The sequence below is a fragment of the Macaca mulatta genome, chromosome 18 (genome assembly GCF_049350105.2).
Source record: "Macaca mulatta isolate MMU2019108-1 chromosome 18, T2T-MMU8v2.0, whole genome shotgun sequence".
In the NCBI taxonomy this organism is placed as follows: domain Eukaryota; kingdom Metazoa; phylum Chordata; class Mammalia; order Primates; family Cercopithecidae; genus Macaca; species Macaca mulatta.
In genome coordinates, this window is record NC_133423.1 from 1,717,201 (window position 1) to 1,736,804 (window position 19,604).

General features: G+C 41.1%; 1 protein-coding gene across 29 annotated transcripts in view; it reads right to left on the reverse strand.

Annotated features, from left to right (window-relative positions):
• Window positions 1–19,604, reverse strand: part of ATP9B (ATPase phospholipid transporting 9B (putative)) — a 295,624-nt gene that overhangs the window by 119,734 nt on the left and 156,286 nt on the right. For all 29 annotated transcript variants that reach the window (XR_013408181.1, XM_077974850.1, XM_077974843.1 and 26 more), the window contains one exon: window positions 1,042–1,202. Coding sequence is in view for 28 of the 29 variants with exons in the window: in XM_077974850.1 (XP_077830976.1) it covers window positions 1,042–1,202 (161 nt within the window). In the remaining variant the exon portion in view is untranslated. The remainder of the gene's footprint in view (window positions 1–1,041; window positions 1,203–19,604) is intronic.

The window sequence follows — 19,604 nt, forward strand, 5'->3', positions numbered from 1 at the left end:
GTTGCTGTTTGCTGCGTGCGCTCTTTGCACCGGCCTGGCCACCGTGAACCAGCAACACTGTGGAAGGAGCGTCCACAGGAATCTGTGCTGTGACGGGCAGAAAGGAGGGTGATTTCCTGCCTCTCGAACAGACTGGGTGAGAGCAGCTGGATTCATTCCCAGCGCTTGTCTGTGAGGGCAGTGCAGTGTGCACACCCCCCAAGGAGAGATGACAGCTCTGACTTTACACGTAACTACGTGGAGGTGACATCACCTTTCAGCACATTCTGGAGAAAGCTGGGTTAGAAACAGAGATATCTTTCTCTTCAAAGTGGCCACATCCTTGAGCCGCAGCATTCTAACTGGTTTAGTCCATTCTGTTACAAAAGGCAGATGTTCCAGACTCGTACTTTACCCACCATTAGGTTTCAGTTGTTCATGCCTATGAAAACTTTAAATCATACATATTAAGAATATCTTTCTTAAAATATTTTTGAAAATACTTTAAAATGGATTTATGTTCATATGGGAAAATATTAGTCTGTACATTAAATAGGCATCTAATATTAACTACTTATATCCCAATCTGTAGTTATAACATAGGTTAACATTTTGAAATGATAGTCCATATTAAAAACACAGCCTTAATATTTTATCTAACTTGACAGATATTAGATATATTAAATAGAACTTTAAAATGCCAATGATTCCACACAGATCAAAGGGCACTGGAAATTTAAAAGTCTATCAGCAAAAAACAAAACTAATTTTGTGCAATTCTGGTTTATGTTTCATCAGGAAATATCTTCTGATTGTTGAAGAGGATACCGTCAACACATTCACTATCAGGAAAGTATGACACCTCTAGATCATTCTACCGGCACTGACGACGTCTCCCCAACAACATTTTCACTGAAGAATTCCTCCAGATTCCTCAGAACTCCTGGCTCTTACTTCTCTAGCTTTGTTTGGATAATTTCTTTCACACTGAGAAAGTTAAATTTCAATAAAATCATACTCAATGAAACCAGACATTTGTTTTATTTTCATTTTTAAACCTACCTTATGGGAATGATGTAAGAAAAGAGGAGAAGGAACCGAAAAAGATTGCGGTACCATGGACCCACAAATCCTTGTAAGGTTACCATGACAACAGAAAGAGCAACTAAAGCCAAAAATAGTGCTTTCGTCAGCCGATTGAGTTCAAGGTCCAACAAACCAACCTGAAAGAAAAACACATAATACATGAACAAGCTAACCACAATGTCCCTAATATTATAAATCAGAATGCGTGGTAATGATGACAAAAAAAACTTTAAGATTTTTTGGTATTAGCCTTTATTATAATGAAATATGAAAATGTTACTAACTTTTCTCCTGAAAAACCTTTAACAGATTCAGGCAGAATTTCTAGAAATGAGTCATGATTCCCAGAGCATTTCCAGAAAGGGTCTACTGACAAAACACGAGGCCAGAACACACAGCCGCAGTGAACTCAGACATGGCCTGTGGACGGGTGGCGCATTGGTCACCGGCTCAGGCAAAGTGAAACGCAAGCCTAGAGAAGGGCACTGGAAGCTTGCTCAGGGTGCGGCCCGGGAACAGAGAGTTCTGAGGGCGCGGGCGTGTCTTCCTTGCACGTGCCACGCCATGGCCATGCCTCTGTTATCTGTGTGGGCGCCTCTGCACATCCCCCATGAGGATTCTACTCTAGATGGAGAGTTCCCAAGAACAGGACCGTATGTATGTCTTTCCGATCTACCAACAGTCTCTTTGAAAGAACTTGTCTTACAGCAAAAAAAAAAAAAAAAAAAAAAAAAAAAAAGCAATAGATAGTTAGCTTAAAATAAAACCTTTTTAATTTGCACAAATCATATATTGTATGTTCTCCCAGTCAGGTACACTACACACAAGTCCATTCTATGGATCGTTTACCAGCTGAGCAAAATGTGAGGGAAAATTATGTCAATAAGAATCAGTTCATTTTTTTGGCTGCATTCTGTACAGGATCTTGGAAACAGTGAGAACTAGCAACCCAAAAAGCTCTCACTGCACAAGTTAAGAGAATACAGCTCTTTTGAAGCATGTAGCTTCAATTTCGAGCTCTAGCAATCGCTGTGAACTGTTTCTCTTTGCTTGCTTTCAGTCCTGAAAGACCACAAGGCAGTCCAGTGAGTGGGGTTGGGGGATGAGAGGGAACTCCGCGCTGCAGGAAGGGAGGGAGTGACACAGCACAGTAACTAGGATTCCTCGGGACTCTGGATTTAGGCTAATTTAGATGCTGACTCTGCCACTTAGCGGCATAACCTTGGGCAAGCTGGGCTTTGGTTTTCTTATCTGTAAAATAGGGAATGTGGGATGTTTTCCTTACAGCCCCCAGGGGATGCAAAGAGGGAGCTCAAGGCACAGTGGCCACAGTTCCTGCTGGGCAGTACGCTCCCCAGGTGTGCTGCTACTGCTCTTATTACACACTTGGATTGGAATCCACTTTCTCTGTTTACTAAATGTGTGACTTGAGGAACAACCTTAAATTCTTTGTTAAACCTCGTTTTCTTCATCTGTAAGTGGTGGTACCCCCGGGGCAGAGGTACCAGGGTGAGAGGCCACTGCCTTCAGCACCACTAGGTTGGGGAACAGCATGTACTTAACTTACCTACTTATTTCTGATCTATGTGACATTAACAGAAGACTAAATCCTATCAGGTTGGTTATCTATCTGCCACCTCAATTTCTCCTGAATCTGGAATAACTTTTGAAAAGGAGTACATGAAGAAAACATGATTGCAAAAAACCTGATTAAAAAAATAAAAAGTTTGAGAATTACAGAGCTAATAAATAACTTGGTTTATTCTGTAGAGCCTTTTGAAAAATCTGTAACTTCACCCAGTAGAAAGCTAGCCTTTTCCCACAACTCATATATCTAGTTTATATCTGGTTTTGATTAATACTTTCCACAAACTCTCATGAGATCTTATAACCTGCAATTATCAAGTAAAAATAAAACTTTGTCAAAAGTCCATTAAGTGCAGCTGCGAAGAAAACTCAACTAATTAAACAAATAAATTTAAATGTCTACTACATTTTGTGCTAAACTCTAAGGTTATGAAAACGAGCTAAGTATAAGATTTTACCTGCAAGAAACAGCTAATCTAGTAGGAGAAATAAGATGAACACCAGTGATCTATGTTATAAAACAGAATCATAAAATAGTAAGTTTTCTTTTCTAACCAGGCTTGTTTTAAATCACTTCCTGTGACCGACAGTCAGCACCACCACCGGTTAATAAACACTTCACAGCCTTTCACAACAGTGTAGGCACAACAGGAGCAACGACAAGGACTCCAAAGCCATGGGACTGGCAGTGCCCAGAGTGCGGGGTCCGTGACCAACACAGACAGGGTGCTGCACTCGGCAGGGTGGGGCAGCCCCTCCTGCACTCTGTCCTGTGCACACTGCCACAGGGCTCACTTGGCCACTTCACTGTGTAAGACTCCTAACTGAGGACACTTTAAACACAAAGTGTCAGTTTTATATGAAATAGCAACTGGATTCTAATGTAACAATTAATGAGACACTTGGCCTGCCACAAAAACTCTTCTCAGTGTTGCAATACAGCAACACAGACAGCAGCTCATTTTCAACAGAAACTCTTAAAGGCTGCACATTCCCAGCTCTGTATTCTCCAAAAAAGCACACTGCTCTCTAATTCACAACAGCAGATCCCCTTCTAGCCAAGTAAAATGTCCACAGCAACATCTCGGAGCTCCAGCACGAGGCTTTTTCATCTCTGGGTCAGCCACAAGACCAGTAACAGCGCCGCTCCCCCAGATCACAAACAGTCTGAAAGGGAGCAATACTCAACCGGTTCTGAAGTTCCCAACGCTGCTGCAGGGATGGGCTGTGCCTTCCCTTGAGAACGGGGCAGCTGAAGACCACAGCGGCTGATTTATCAGCTCTATTTAAAAAGCAGCACAACCAGGACAAATATCATGCAATTTCCGCTACTTCAACTACTACATAGTTTATGCTTGAATTATTGAGAAAAATAGGTTTTTGGATTAAAATGAAGAAAAATTAAGCCAGGGAAGTAGAGCATGTTTCAAAGCCCAGATCTTTTTGCTGTGACAAAGGCGGTCTAAGTTTCAGGCCTCACTGAGGATCAGATGAAGTCATTATTCATTCAGTCAGGGAAAAAAGACTCAATTACCTCAACCTAAAGATGCTATCAATGAATGCAAAGTGCATATTTTACTCTATTCATCCAAATCCCATTAAAAAGTGAAAGGAATGATTTAATCTGGCCTTCCAGAGTTGGTCTTTTTTTGTAATAAAATAAAGAATCACTGTCTTGCAAAATGCATAACCACCACCTCACACTTTCCCCTGCAACATAGCAGTGAGGAACTGTAAAAGCCAGGACAAAAACACTCAGAAATGAATACAAAGTTTCCTTTCAAAAAATGCCACGTATTGGGTGGAAACATTCAAAGCAGCCACTGCACACCGATATGCAGATCACTCAAAGCATTAGTACCTTTCTCATTGATGAAGACAGATGTGGTCAGATGCTTGACTAGTGAATGTAACCATTTTGAAGCCAAGTACATGTTGTCTTCTCCCAACCCCTTTTAACTTAAAGAAGAGCAATAAAACATTTAGTGGAATAAAATACAACTTTTCAAAAATGGGCTGTGCCTTGCAGGTGGCCTTTTCTGAACTGTGATTCTTGTTCCTGGAATATAACTTGTAACCAAACTACAGTACATAGTGTAAATCTTGTAGGTTGCTTTTATTTTATTTTAATTTTTTCAATTCTAACAAAACAGAAGAAAAGACACATTTCAACACTTGGGTTTTTTTAAAACCCACTTCAATTAATAATTTTTAATATTCAATTTCTCTGAAATATGCTTTTCTTAAACTCATTTAAAATACAATCTGAACTCTTATAAGCTATTTAAAATAAAAACCAGTTAACTTATAAAGTTACAGATTCTATAAAGTAGGTGGTAACTTTAGTTTTGATGTGGATCTCTTCCTTCTTTAAAAAAACATCTTAAATACCTGGACAGACCAGGTATCTTTTGCCATGACTGTAAATTTTTCACTCATAAAATATATTAATCACTTGGAAGTAATTATGACTGTTTAAGAAAAGGTAATGTAAATACACTCAGAAGTTATTTTCAACATTCATTGTCATCTCCTATATTAGGAGATGAAGCAAATTTTCTTCTACTTGTCATAATATTTGTTTTATCTGAAACAACTGTGATAACAAAATAAAATACACTACTGGAAATTTTAACCTCCAAGGGAAAATTTGTGCATAATGTCTAAGACAACCACAATGATTCTACAAAGGGGCTGTTCTAGGATAATGAACACAATAATTGCCTGTATAATCTAAAATGCTACTAATGGCAACGATCACAAATCCATTTAGCTCCTCTTTAATTTATGTACCAAGTTTAAAATAGCTAATGGTTCTCAGTAAAATAATGGTTTATACCAACAATGGTAAATACGGTATTCTCCAGCTTAATCAAGAAAAGATCAGCCTTTTTTTTTTTTAACGAATGCTCGGACGAGTGAGAATCGGACCTTATCTCCATGACACAGCAACACTTCAATCCATCTCAGTGTTAAAACTCACATCACACTACTAAGTTCCTAATCAATCAGTATAAACGGCAAATTGGAGCAGGCGTCGAATGCTGTAAAATCTCAGGCCCTATCCATGATTCAACATAGTGCCTGCACAACACTTACTGCTGATGACGTCGCCCCATGTAAACGGGATGTTGGCATCCAAACACTCTTACCCATCTTTTAAAACTCGCGCAGACTTACTCCTTTCACAGAAGTAGTTTACAATAGTAAAATGCAAAACTTCAGAGCGCCAGTTTAAACTCTGGTAGAGCACTAGATTATTTTAGCTTGTCCTGTAGTTTCCCTGTGAATACAGGACAATCTGAAAAGCTCCGATTCTGACACCTAATTCATTCATGACTACTCTGGACAGGCAGAGAAGGACAGCTTTGTACACAGCTGACTATGTACGGAAAAACACAACTGTTAACGTTGCTTGTCTTTCATCAGCTGAACTATCTGTGGATCAGTTCTTCATTTAGAATTTGGACCCTGACTACAAAATTGATATAGGGCTATGCTTTAACCTAACTGAAATTCCTATAAGAAGCATATTCTTTTAAGTATCTTTGAAGTAAATAAGCCCTATATTTTCCACTGCTAGTAGAATCTTAAGAGACAAGAAAAATATAAGTAATTTTCAGATCTTCATTTGTGTTTCCACATTTCAAATAAATGAAACTCATGCACTAAATCTAAGTACTAAATTTTACAGCAACAACTTTTTCCATTACGAAGTTTAAATTAAAAGTATTACTTTTTAAAAAGTGATGCTACATAGTTTTTTTCCTTCTGAAGTTTATTATTTATTCTTTTTTGGATATGAACTACTAAGCCTTAAGTGTGTGTAGTACATGCAGACTGACCACACACTATAGATGTGTCTGAGCCATTATCGTTTATCACCTCAGTGATCTGCAAAATAAGAAGGGTTTCTTTTAGCCATTATAGTCTGTTGGGTCAATAATCTGTGCTTTAAGAATTCCCTAAATAAGTATCAGCACAACAATTCTTAATGTTGCAATTTACCACCTTAGTTCTTAAAAATCAAAACCTGTATTTATACAATAGACAATTTAAAGTCTATTCTGAAAGAATATTTCATAACCTACATGTTTACCTACCAAGAAATTTAACATTTTGCCTATTCTATACTCAGAATTTAAGGTTTTTCCCTTGCTTGCTATATAGTTATTATATAGAATGTTTTCCCTTGAACATTTAACATTAAAAGAGTACTATATTTTTTGTATAAACAAGAAAAGTATTAACACAAGAATCAGCTACTAAACAGGGAAGCAAAACCACTTTTGAAACCAACACACGACACACAATTAAGAGACAAGGGAGTTCAAAGTAAACCCTCACACCTAGTTTACACAAACTGAAGCTACCCAACTTTTGATGTTACAGGCAATGCATATTGTCACTCTGTCAGCAGACCTATATAAACATGTTTTAACGACAAAATTATTACTAAAATTTGCAAGCATATTACCTGCTAAGTTTGAAGGGGGCTTCATGAGTACAGAATGAGGTTATCTTCTTAAACTGCTGGACTTCTAGATCACTTGAGAAGGTTCAATACTGGCTCTAGCATTTTCTAAGACACGTATCCACTCACCAGAATTTGTTATAATCATCCATAATGTCAGAAAGTAGCATCATCTCTGAACACATGTATACATATATACACATCTCATGTTTGCCCTTACAAAACTCATGCTTTCTACCTTCATACAGGACAACCGGATTCCATCTGTTAGTGTGTGACAGCCTTTACTGATACATTAGAACCTTCATCAAAATAAATCAATGTATGAAAAGTCAGCAAATGCAAAGCAACACAGTGGCTGAAAGGTAAGAAGTTAAAACTTTTATTTTTAGTAAGTATTATAAATTCATTTGTTATAAATTCTTTCAAATTTTCTCAACTTGTGATACATCAAAACCATATTTAAAACAAAAATAAGCATGTGAGAACATGCAAAATGATCTAGAAACTATTTGGAAATTTAATTTTTGCTCTACGTATAGAAATTACATTAAAATCCAGCACTGAATATTAAGATAAGCCGATACCTTTTCTAATGTACATTATTCCTAATCGTATTTTACAATCACCACATTGTTTATCTGAAAATCAGGAGGCGGAGGAGGCTGAAGTGTAAGAGTCACTCTCATTCCAACACTACACTGCCGACCACCGCTGCACTGCTCACATCCTTCTCAGGGTCTCACACCTCACGCAGGCGGCTGGGAGGGGACGCCAGCGAGCGCGGGGAGTGCGGGGCGCGGCCAGCAGGGGGAGCGCGAGGCCGGCGCGCTTCCTGATCTCCGCAGACCCGCTCTCCGGAAAGCGCCGGCCATTTCTAACCCCGCTCTCCCGAAGGCGCCGGCCATTTCTAACCCAGCCAGTCCAGCACAATACATACACTCATTCATTCATTTCTGAAGAAAGCGTTACCCTGAATATATGTTTTGTCATGCAGAATGCAGGCCAGAGTCTACAGACTTGAACATCCTGGATTATGGGGGGTGGGAAGGGGCCCCAGAATAAAAATCTGGCATCTCATAAGAAGCCCTATTTCAAGACAGGACCTCGGAAATGCTGTGCACAGTCAGTAGGGTGGTGCCCTCCTAAGGCTTTTCGAAGATTCCGGGCTAGAAAGTAAGTTGATAACACTGTAACAACAGCTTCCTTAATGATTTCAAGATCCTGAATATATTTACCTTTTTTTTTTGTCTTAATATAGGAAGGCATCAATTTTAAGTGGTTTTGCCAAGACCAGTAACCAATTTAAAATAATTCCATTAATAACGTAAGCTATCTACTAACACCAGAAACCTCAAAATGCAACATCATTCATAGAAGTGGCATTTGTTTTCAGTCTAACACACAGTTTATTTGGGTAATTTTATATTTAACAAATACTTTACAAAGAGCATGAACCTATTCTCTAAGCCTTACTATCTAAACACACAATACCCAGGACTTTAGGGGGGGTCATAAAGCTCTCATTGTATTTTACAAACAAGCCAGCAAGCTCTGCAGGAACTCCAAGAAGAGCAGATCCCGCCAGTGGGGGGTGGGAGGTCACTGGACCTCAGGGTCCCCAGGAGCCCAGGAGTTCTGACTGCTTCATGCTTCTTTACAAGGCGCACACTCAAATACTTCTTGCCCCAAGGCATATAAAAAATAGAATCTATTCTAATAATAACTCTAAGTGGTACTGATACTGTAAAAGAAAGTCTCTTACTAGGAGACATAAAACTTTAAGAGACATAGTAAAGGGAAGACCATGGTTTTCTTTAAAATGATTTAAAATACAGGGCACTCATCTCTTTTCATTTTCTCAGTCTATTTCTAATAGTACACACTGAAGAGACTATGCTCTTCAGACATCTTTCTTCTGGGAGGTATCTGTCTTTTTATTTTACCCTGAATGTAGCAAGTCTTTATTTTAAATATCTCAGGGTAAGGTAGAAACATTCTTAAAATATACTTTCAAATATTCATTTAAGTATAATTTACAAAATATATTGCTGAACAAAAAACTTGTACAGTACTAAAATGTCATCAGATTCTATTAAAAACTCATGAAGAAAAGTACTAAGTATGTGGTCAGGGCTTCTAATGTCACAGTATTCTGAAATTCCCAAGCACAAGGTCTGTCTTTCCTTCAAAGAGCTTTGAACTCTTTTCAAGGAGCTTAAAAAAAAAAATTACTTGATGTGTTTCTAGCGTTCAGAATGTGAGATACTGAAGAAATTATTCTGATAAGTAGCTTCGAAATGTTGGGCCACAGATGGTGGAAAAATGCTGAGATTCAGAAGAGAAAAACAGATGGGACGCTTCCTTTTCACAAGCAAAGTGAGTCCTTGCAAATGCAGGTGTACAGGAGGGCGGGGGTGGCCCAGCAGAGAGGCACCAGCCTAGCCCTGCTTCCATGGAGCCTGCCTGGAACATGGCCGTGAAAACGGTTTTAAAGAAACTGCAGAGCGGAGGGTGGGGTGGAGGGAAGACCACTTTCCACCTGCTTATTTCTCTTAGGAAATTTTAGAAAAGAGAATGGTTAAAAGATTATTAATAAACAAGATCACTAACTTTATAATTAAAACTTTAATTTCCAACCTAGATTATCTTCATAAGAGGTAATGATACAGATTAGTTGCTACAGTAAAGTGAGAAATTTCTTCAGTAATTAATTTCAAAACGTTGGCATCTGAATTCTTTCTTTGGCATGCCAACAAGTATAACATATTTAATGGTCTGTGCGAGGGAATTTACTAAACAGTATCAGTGAAAAGTATTTTTATATAAGATTCCAGAAAGTCTGGTTTCATTAAGGGCTACCTGAAACACTAAACATACCATTTGAAGTTGCTAATTGTTCTTGTAACAGTATCTTAGGAACCACCACAAAATGACAATGATCAGGAAAATCCCTGATTTTTCACTGAGCAGCTGGACCACACTGCTCAACTGTGGTCCAGCTGACTTCAGCATGTTTCCACCACCTTGATAGCCCACAAACAGCTGTACCAGAATCAGCACAGGAGAGAGGTTACAGGACGTAGTCAAGGACACAAGGCTGTCATTGTCAAGTAACATGTCACTCTCTCCTTCTGTGTTTCTTGGCTTATTGTGTAAATACGTGGGGATTTATGAGCCACTGGAAGATCTCCATCCCATTTTCCAGGTATCTGGCACCTACCACTATGTAAAATTACTCAAGACTATTTTTAAATCAAGAGTCATTAGCTGTCTTGACAAGATATATGACTAAAATATTTGCTGATCAGAACCACAATCAGTATTCTATTTAATTCCCCTTGCAATTAAATGCATATCACCGATTTATAATTATATTAAAAATGAGGATATATAAAATATTGACCAGTGTCTAAAACACCTCAAAATTACTATCATCTTAAACAAAGTCACTAGATTCTGTACATTTTCTGTTCCGCCCACACATCTGCTTAACTAGCTATTAACCAGAAGTTAATAATAGGTAAATGTTTTAATTTTTAAGGCAGAATAGCAGAATTGCAGACATAGAATAGCAAAGAAAGAGAAAAAAGAATGAAGGATAGTTATAGCAGTCTAATAGCTAACTTTGAATTACATCGTTTTCAAAAATCCATGGTTCTTAGGATTTGTATTCTTTTGTTTTGTAAGTAAAATGAACGTTAGCAGATTTGCCGAGAATTTTAAATGATAAAGGTATTATGGTTAAATAAACTTTTCATCTTGCATAATCACCCTTTTATTATTAAAACTGTCTATTTAAGAAGTTTATTACTGGTATCTTGGCAAAATGCAACATTATTTTAAACCATCTAAAAATTTTTTGTTGCTTTATGTCTTCAGAGACATTTTATGAGTCATTTCATACTTAATGGTTTGTAAGCAATCCCAAGAGTTGGGAATTGTGTGAAAAGTTGCTCAGATTGACAGATAAAGTGAAAAGGTCTGTATTAATTTCCAAATAAAGAAATGCATGGCGTGGTATCGCACGATGATTATACTCCAAAGTACCAATTAGAACGCATCAGAAAGTAGAGCAAGTTGACACTCTACAATAAAGCAAATAATTTCCAGTTGGAGGGGCAGAAAATGTTAATATGCAATGTTCAAGACTACAAGAATCTTTGTAAAAGGAAGTAGCTAATAAGGTTTAATGATGCATGTCAGGAAGCCACAGTATGTAGGGAAACACAGCTGGCTTCATTTTGTAAACTATTTGATATACACATCTTTCTCATTTGCGGTTATCAGCTGTGCAGTGCCATGGGGGACAGTTTAGACTTCAAATCAGGATATTCTTCTTGTTCTCTAAATTACAAGTAAAATACATTAATATAATATGGTGCTATAGGCTAGTGCCCTGACTACGGCTTATCAGTTTACAAGAGAGGATTAAAGAAGTCTTCTGTAAAATGCTGTGGAAACAATCTTGCCAGCCTAAATAGGCTACTAAGAACAAGAACCACTAAAACAATCATAAAACAGACAAAACGCTTGGATTTAGCGAATTAATAACCCTCACAAAATGGTCACCATTTTTCATACCTCAGGCATTAAAATAAAAACTGGCTGAAAATGCTCCTGCGTGAAACCACAGGCCTACGGCAGTGCTCGCTCTCCTGCACACACAGGTGGGCGCAAGGAGGGGCCCACTCTAAAGGCAGCAGCATCGCAGTGCTGAGGGACTCCAACGTGCAGGTGACAGCAATTAGCAGCAGATGACAGCAGCCCTTGAATCTGTACCAGATGGCAGCAAAGGGTCACTGGGAGCCATCAACCTTCCACAAGGAAGCCCTTGTGTTTGGCGACTATCAAACTCTAAAGCTCTTAGAAACAAACTAATTATTCAACCACCAGAAGACAACCGCTAGGTCACAACGCTAATATCAGAACACTGTTCAAGCACTTAGAGTGCACTTATTCTAAATGTAATTACACATATTAGCTGTTAAAAACAAGCATGCTGCATAATGACGAAAAGGTTGCCCTAAACTCAAAGAGCTAAAATTCTGGTAATTAGTGAATTGTCTTATGGCAAAATACAGTCAACAGGTTCTAACTTTGGATGAATGCTGCTTGTAGTTAAAGCTAGAAACAGCCACTTTCTAAGTGAGACTCTGTATGGAACCTAATCAGCACCCTGGCTGATGACTGAAGGCCAGAAGAACTACAGAGAAAGAACGACATCTCTCAAGACAGACGATAGAGAAGCTGTGGGTCGTCCCACTACAGGGGATCTAAGAAAAGCCTGAAAATCTCAGAGTCGTTTGTCAAGGCTTCCTGCTCAAATGTTAAGTATCACCCTAGGTAGCGAGGCCAGAACAGAGGAGGGGCAGCAAGAGAATGGAAAGGCTGTGGATTCTCACACAGGACAAACCCATCTGTCCATGTTCTACACAGAGAAAAAAATGCAGTCAAAATGCTTGAGACAACAAAACAATCAATGCGTAACTGATTTACCTTGACAAGACTAACTCCACACTAATAACTAATACATAAAACAGCTTACGTTTTGGTTTAAATGTATTAACAAATTGTAATTGATTCATTTTTTTTCTCCTCATGACCACAAGCAGCTTTCAACCCAATAGCCCTTTACAATTAACAAGTGCTGCTGCTATTCAGCCCTCCTGACTCTGCCAGGTATTACTATGTCTATTCCACTTCTAAGGTTAGGTGCTTGGTCAAGAGCACACAGCTCATGGCAGATTGGAGACCGAGCAGCTCCCCGCCCCCAGCTTCAGCTCTGCATCCTTGGCCCGACACTGCCAAATGCCGAGGTTCCCAGGGCCCACTAGTATGCATTAGAGGTGACATTATTTTCCTTCTCATAATTGGATGTCTCTGGTTGAACTTTCTTGTTTTTTGAGGTGGAGTTTCACTCTTGTTGCCCAGGCTGGAGTGCCATGGCACAATCTTGGCTTCACTGCAACCTCTACCTCCCAGGTTCAAGTAATTCTCCTGCCTCAGCCTCCCCAGTAGCCGGGATTTACAGGCATGCACCACCACACCCAGCTAATTTTGTATTTTTAGTAGAGATGGGGTTTCTCCATGTTGGTCAGACTGGTCTTGAGCTCCCGCCGTCAGGTGATCCACCTGCCTCAGCCTCCCAAAGTGCTGGCATTACAGGCGTGAGCCTCTGTGCCTGGCCAGATCTTTCCATTCACTACTCAAACTTCCATTAGGCTCATGAAATATAAACAGGTTGAATTTTCTTTATCAAAATGTTTTTCTTTTACTATTTTTATTTGGATGTGGTAAACTCATGAAATAAAACAAGCTGAATTTTCTTTATTAAAATGTTTTTCTTTTACCATTTTTATTTGGATGTAGTAAAACTTCCTGCTCCACTGGTACCAATTACTATCCTTTGAGAAAAGGAGGACAGACTACATGAAATAATTAAATGTTGTAACCCAAATGACCTACCAAGGCAGCAGGCACTTAACAGAGGGGAATATTGAGCCCAGCAAAGTCACTGAGGGCAGTTGCCCTCGCCTTACTTCGCCAGCTTCTACTGGAGCTTTCTAGCTGGAGGGCTCTCCTCCTGTGCTGCCAAAATGGGCTCCGCTGAGAACACTCAGGAAGGTTCCAGAGAGCGCAGGCAGGCTTGGGTCTCAAGCTCTAGGAAGAGACCACGGGTGTGGGACCCCTGAGGCTTGGTGCTCTGCTGGTCACTGTTGATGGGGATGCAGGCAGAGTGAGCCCGCCCTCAGGAACCACATTCTCCCAGCTACATTCAGATGCCTCTTCGTTAATGCCTCAGTGTAATAGTTAACCGATGATCAACTGCCCTCACAAAACAATGCTCTCAAGAAAACAGCAAGGTGAGAAAACACATTCCTCCTGAAGAATTATCATGTAACTTACATGAAAAAAATTTACATGAGAAAAGAAACTGTAATCAAGTGCCTGAAATAAGCCCTGGTCCTCAGCTACCTCTTGCACAATGATGCATGCAGGGAAGCTGATTTTTCTTCCATTTCTTTTTACAAGCAGCATGGCACAATGCTAGACAATAGCGGCACAATGACTCCACGCTGAAGGAAATCATCCTCTGAAGACGATTTTAAGTGCCGTGACACCATCGTCCTACGTCCCTATCCCTGCCACAGGAGACTTGGCTGGTGGTGCTCATACCACAACCCACTCTGGGGCTTGGTTTTATGAGGATGGTTTGTGTACATCCATGGGTGGACTCACAGTGTCTGCAAGAAACCCAATAATTTAATTTGGTTTGTTGTAAATTCCCAACCTCTCTGTTTTGGTTTCAAGATGCAGCACTTGTCATGAATTGTGGAGTGGTGGAAATAAGAGGGCTGAAGGGGCACACACGGTGGTCCACAGTCCACAGTCCGCCCCAGGCACCTTCCTGCATGCTTTCTGCAGTTCTTTCACACTGTCCCACCTTGGATCTGGGCACATCTGTTCTCTGCCTGAAATGCCACCTTCCCTTCCCAGCTGACCCCGCTGTTTTGATGACTGGGGGTTGGGCTCAGTGGCTGGAGGCCTGAGCCTGCCTATCTGAGGCATGAAGCAGAGAAACACTAACTGCTAATTTCAATGCCAGTTGTGACCACCTTCTCGTTCTTACTGACATGATAAAAATACACCTATTTCTCCTTTGACCTGACTTGGTTACTTCTGATTCTCCCACTTAATCTGAAATCTGAGCAGTGCTTCCATGTCATTGCCTGGGTGACCCCTGCAGATCTTTCCCGCTTTGGAAATCTATTAGCGGCTCCTCCGTGATCACCACAGATCACCACCCCAACAGCAAGAGGAGGAGGAAAATCATCCTCACTGCCTGTCCATACCTTGAGTTGGGGTAGAGACAGGAAGTGTGAAATCCAGGGCCCAGGGACGGGCCGGGGCACCACAGGCTGTGCCCACAGCTGCCGACACAGCAGAGCCCACCGGGGCGAATTGAGGAGAGATCAGAATGGGGCGGGAGCAGGGTCTGAATCACACTGACCACCTTAAGAGCAACCACCCTCCCAAGACCAGGGAGTGCACAGAGCGGGCACAGAAAGGGAGGAGCAACCTGGTCCTCAGAGTCCAGCTACAGCCCGGCCAGAACAGCAGCCGCCCACGCTGCTCCCAGGCAGGGGCCGGGCACATGCTCCCCGAGGTGTTCCTGGCCTGCACCGGAGACATGATGACCACAATCACCACCCTGCATAATCACCGGAACTGACCTCCCCACAGCCTTGAGATGACAGCAGCATTCAGACAACAGCAGCCACAAGATTATTGTGGAATTAGTTGCCCATGTTCTCATTAAAAAAAAAAAAAAAACCAGTTATCCAGTCAGGGTAAATTTCAACATGATAGTGCTCAACATCTGATTAGGATCTGTAATTAAAACGCAGAGTATATGAACTCAACATTTTTACTGTAGGCAACCAATTTGGAAATAAAATGCTTTTCTACTATTTAAAAATAAAAATACATCACCAAAAAAATTTTTAATTTTGAAATAGTAGCAAACAGAATATAAAAATTTTTTAAAGATAATAATTGAAATAATATCCAAAAATGTCAAAGTCAGGCACAGTGGCTCACGCCTGTAATTCCAATACTTTGGGAGGCCATGGCTGGAGGATCACTTGAGGCCAGGACTTTTGAGACCAGCCTAGGGAATACAGGAGGCCCAGTCTCTACAAAAAATAAAATATTAGCCAGGTATGATGGCATGTGCCTGTAGTCCCAGTTACTCAGGAGGCTGAGGTGTGAGGATGACTTTGGCCCAGGAGGTCGAGGCTGCAGTGAGCAGTGATCATGCCACTGAAATCCAGCCCAGGTGACACAGTAAGAACTTGTCTCAAAAAAAAAAAAAAAAAAAAAAGTCAAATACTTAGAAATAAATCCAACAAAAGGTATACCAACCTCTACAGAGAACAATCATAAGACATTATTGAAAAATAAAGGGATACACAATATTTGTTGATTAAAAGACTTAATATTATAAAAATAATCTCTGAAGATCTATAGACATTTAAATGCAATCCCTAACTCCCTACAGCAATTAAAAATTATTAGCAAAGAAAGGGATCAGCAGACCAATCACAGGAAAGGGCCAAGATGTGCGTGCACCCACTGTGGGTGGACACTGACCCACACAGGGGAAGGGGCAGATTTTCGACAGTCACTTCTGGGTCAACTGGAAATCCACATAGGGGAAAAACAGAAACTGGGTCAGTACTTCTTCTTATACACAAAACCGAATTCTAGATGTTTAGAAATGTAACAGAAAGGAAACAATAAAACTTCAGAAGACAGTATGAGAGAGTATCTCCGTGACCTACGGTGGAGAAAGAGTTCTTAAACCATAAAAAAAAAAAAAAGTTGATAAACAATGTTACAACTGAGAATTGCTACTCATCAAAACACCATGAAGAAAGCGAGAAGGCAAGCAACAGAGTGGGAGAAAACAACTCGGATATACAAAGAGCTCCTACAAAACAGCAAGAAAAAGACTAATAATTCAATGGGAAAATGAGCTATGAGCTAAGACTTTTATAGGAAATTCCCAAACCAAGACACCCCGACAGCCATGCCAATAAATACATGAATAAACCTCATAACTCATCCGAAAAATGAAAACTAAAAACCCAATGAGATATCACTACATCTCCACTAGAATGCTAAAATTAAAATAACATAAGATAGACAATACAAGTGTGATCAAGATTATAGGGAAACTTGAGTTCTCTTGCTTGACTGGGAAGAGTAAAAATCAGTACAATTATTATGTGAAATGAATACAGACACGCTATACGACCCAGGAATGCCACTCCCTAGGCACACACCTTACAGAAGGCATGCAGATTGCACCAAGAGATCTGTCTACACTATTTAGAGCAGAGGAATTCCTAACAGCAAAAAGCCCAAAGAACCCAGAGATCCAGGATGTAGAAATCGGTGGCTGCATACAATTACGGCTTCCTGATACAACAGAAGATATAAACATGTGCTGTGACACACAGCAACGGGAAACTTCACACATGCCTATGACTACACAAAAGGAGCCCAACACAAATGAATACATATGGTTTAATTCCATTTTTGTAAACTTTAAGAACAGACCAAAATAACTGGCCTGTTAGATAAGAGGATGGTGGTCACCTTGGTGAGAAAGGGACACTCCTGGGAAGGCGGGAGAATTCTGCTTCTTGACAAGTGTGACACACCATGAGTGGGTGCTCATTTTATGCTATTTAACTGAGCAGTGCAAGTTTTAAAACGTGTGCACTTTTGTTCACCGCTGTTGTCAATAATTTAAAAAGCAAAAACCAAAAAAAGTGTCACAGAAAACAAGTATTATAATTGTTATTATGCAAAATTCAAATACTGACCAAAAGCTTCACAGCTGAACGGGAGTCTAGTTTATATTGCTCTATGGCTTAAGATAAAAAGTGTTAGTAATATGATATGTGGAGGAAGGTTATTTTACAGGAGAATTAAATTGGAGTAAAACTGGACTTAATGTCTTATAAGCTGCAAAATAAAGAGCATTTCTGAAACTTCAGAAAATGAGAGACTGATGAAGTTATATACAATAAGGCCAGGCACAGTGGCTCACACCTGTAATCCATCCTAGCACTCTGGGAAGCTGAGGCGGGCGGATCATCTGAGGTTAGGAGTTCGAGACTAGCCCGACCAATATGGTGAAACCCCGTCTCTACTAAAAATACAAAAATTAGCCAGGCATGGTCGCGGGCACCTGTAGTCCCAGCTACTTGGGAGGCTGAGACAGGAGAATTGCTTGAACCCAGGAGGTGGAGGTTGCAGTGAGCCGAGACTGCACCACTGAACTCCAGCCTAGGTGACAGAGCGAGACTCCATCTCAAAAAATAAATACATAATATACAATATAAGCTTATAATACAAACATTTTAATAAAAGCTGAACCAAGGAAATCTTATACATAAAGCTGAACATGACAATAAACCAAATACCGTCCACTGATTATATTCCTAAGCTGCACAAACCCACGGTTGAAACTGCAGCCACAGCAGCCGCCCACAGCAGCACGCCCACAGCAAGCACGTCCACAGCAGCACGCCCACAGCAGCACGTCCACAGCAGCCGCCCACAGCAGCACGCCCACAGCAAGGACGTCCACAGCAGCACATCCACAGCAGCCGCCCACAGCAGCACGTCCACAGCAGCACGTCCACAGCAGCACGTCCACAGCAGCCACTCACAGCAGCACGCCCACAGCAAGCACATCCACAGCAGCACGCCCACAGCAGCCGCCCACAGCAGCACGCCCACAGCAGCACGCCCACAGCAAGCACGCCCACAGCAGCACGTCAACAGCAAGCACGCCCACAGCAGCCGCCCACAGCAGCGCGTGCACAGCAGCCGCCCACAGCAAGCACATCCACAGCAGCCGCCCACAGCAGCCGCCCACAGCAAGCACGTCCACAGCCGCCCACAGCAAGCACACCCACAGCAAGCACGCCCACAGCAAGCACGTCCACAGCAGCCGCCCACAGCAAGCACGCCCACAGCGGCGAAGCCAGCCGTGGACATCCCTGCAGAACACGCAGGAAGAAGTCCCGAGGAGCAGAGGCAGCAATCTACCTTCAACACGGCAGACAGATGAATACAAAGAAAAGGTGGCGGCACCTGCACAGGTGTAAATGCGTGTGCAGAAGCACACACTGACACACCTCACTGCTCGAGGAACTCAGAATGGAAAAAGGTCAAGGGCGAGAAGACTTTCACATTCTAAATTTGAATGTGTTAAATTCAGAAGTTATTCCTTTCATGAAGTTAAAACACCCATGTTTACCTTTAATTTGTGGATTCTGAAGGCCTCTAGCTTCGTCTAAATAAACCATCCTCTGTATTCCCCCAGTCTAATCGGAACCTTCCCTACTCCCTCCCTCCCACTCTTCCTCTAATCCTGTTCCAAGACTGATTATATCCACTCCTGTTTTCACCAGCACTTACCTGTAGTTGACCCTTGAACAACAAGGGTTTGAACTGCAAGAGCACGGAGGCAGCAAGACCAACCCCTCTTCCTCCTCCTCAGCCTACTCAATTTGAAGACGATGAGGATGAAGACCTTTATGATGATCACGTCCACTGAATGAAGTGTGAATATATCTTTCCCTCTTATTATTTTCGTAATAGCATTCTTTTCTGTAGCTTATTGTAAGAATACAGTATCTATTTTACATACAAAACATGGGTGAACTGACTGTGTTACTGGTAAGGCTTGCAGTCAACAGTAGGTGAGTAGTTAAATTTGGGGAGAGTCAAAACTTATGCGTGGATTTCTGACTGCACAGGGGTCAGCACTTCTAATCCCTGTGCTGCTCATGGGTCACTGTATTTCCTTGTACCCTCTTCCTCCTGCTCATCGACAGCTGTAGCGACACACCTAAGCCCCTCTCCTGGGGGTGGCCTCATGCACGGGGTCTGG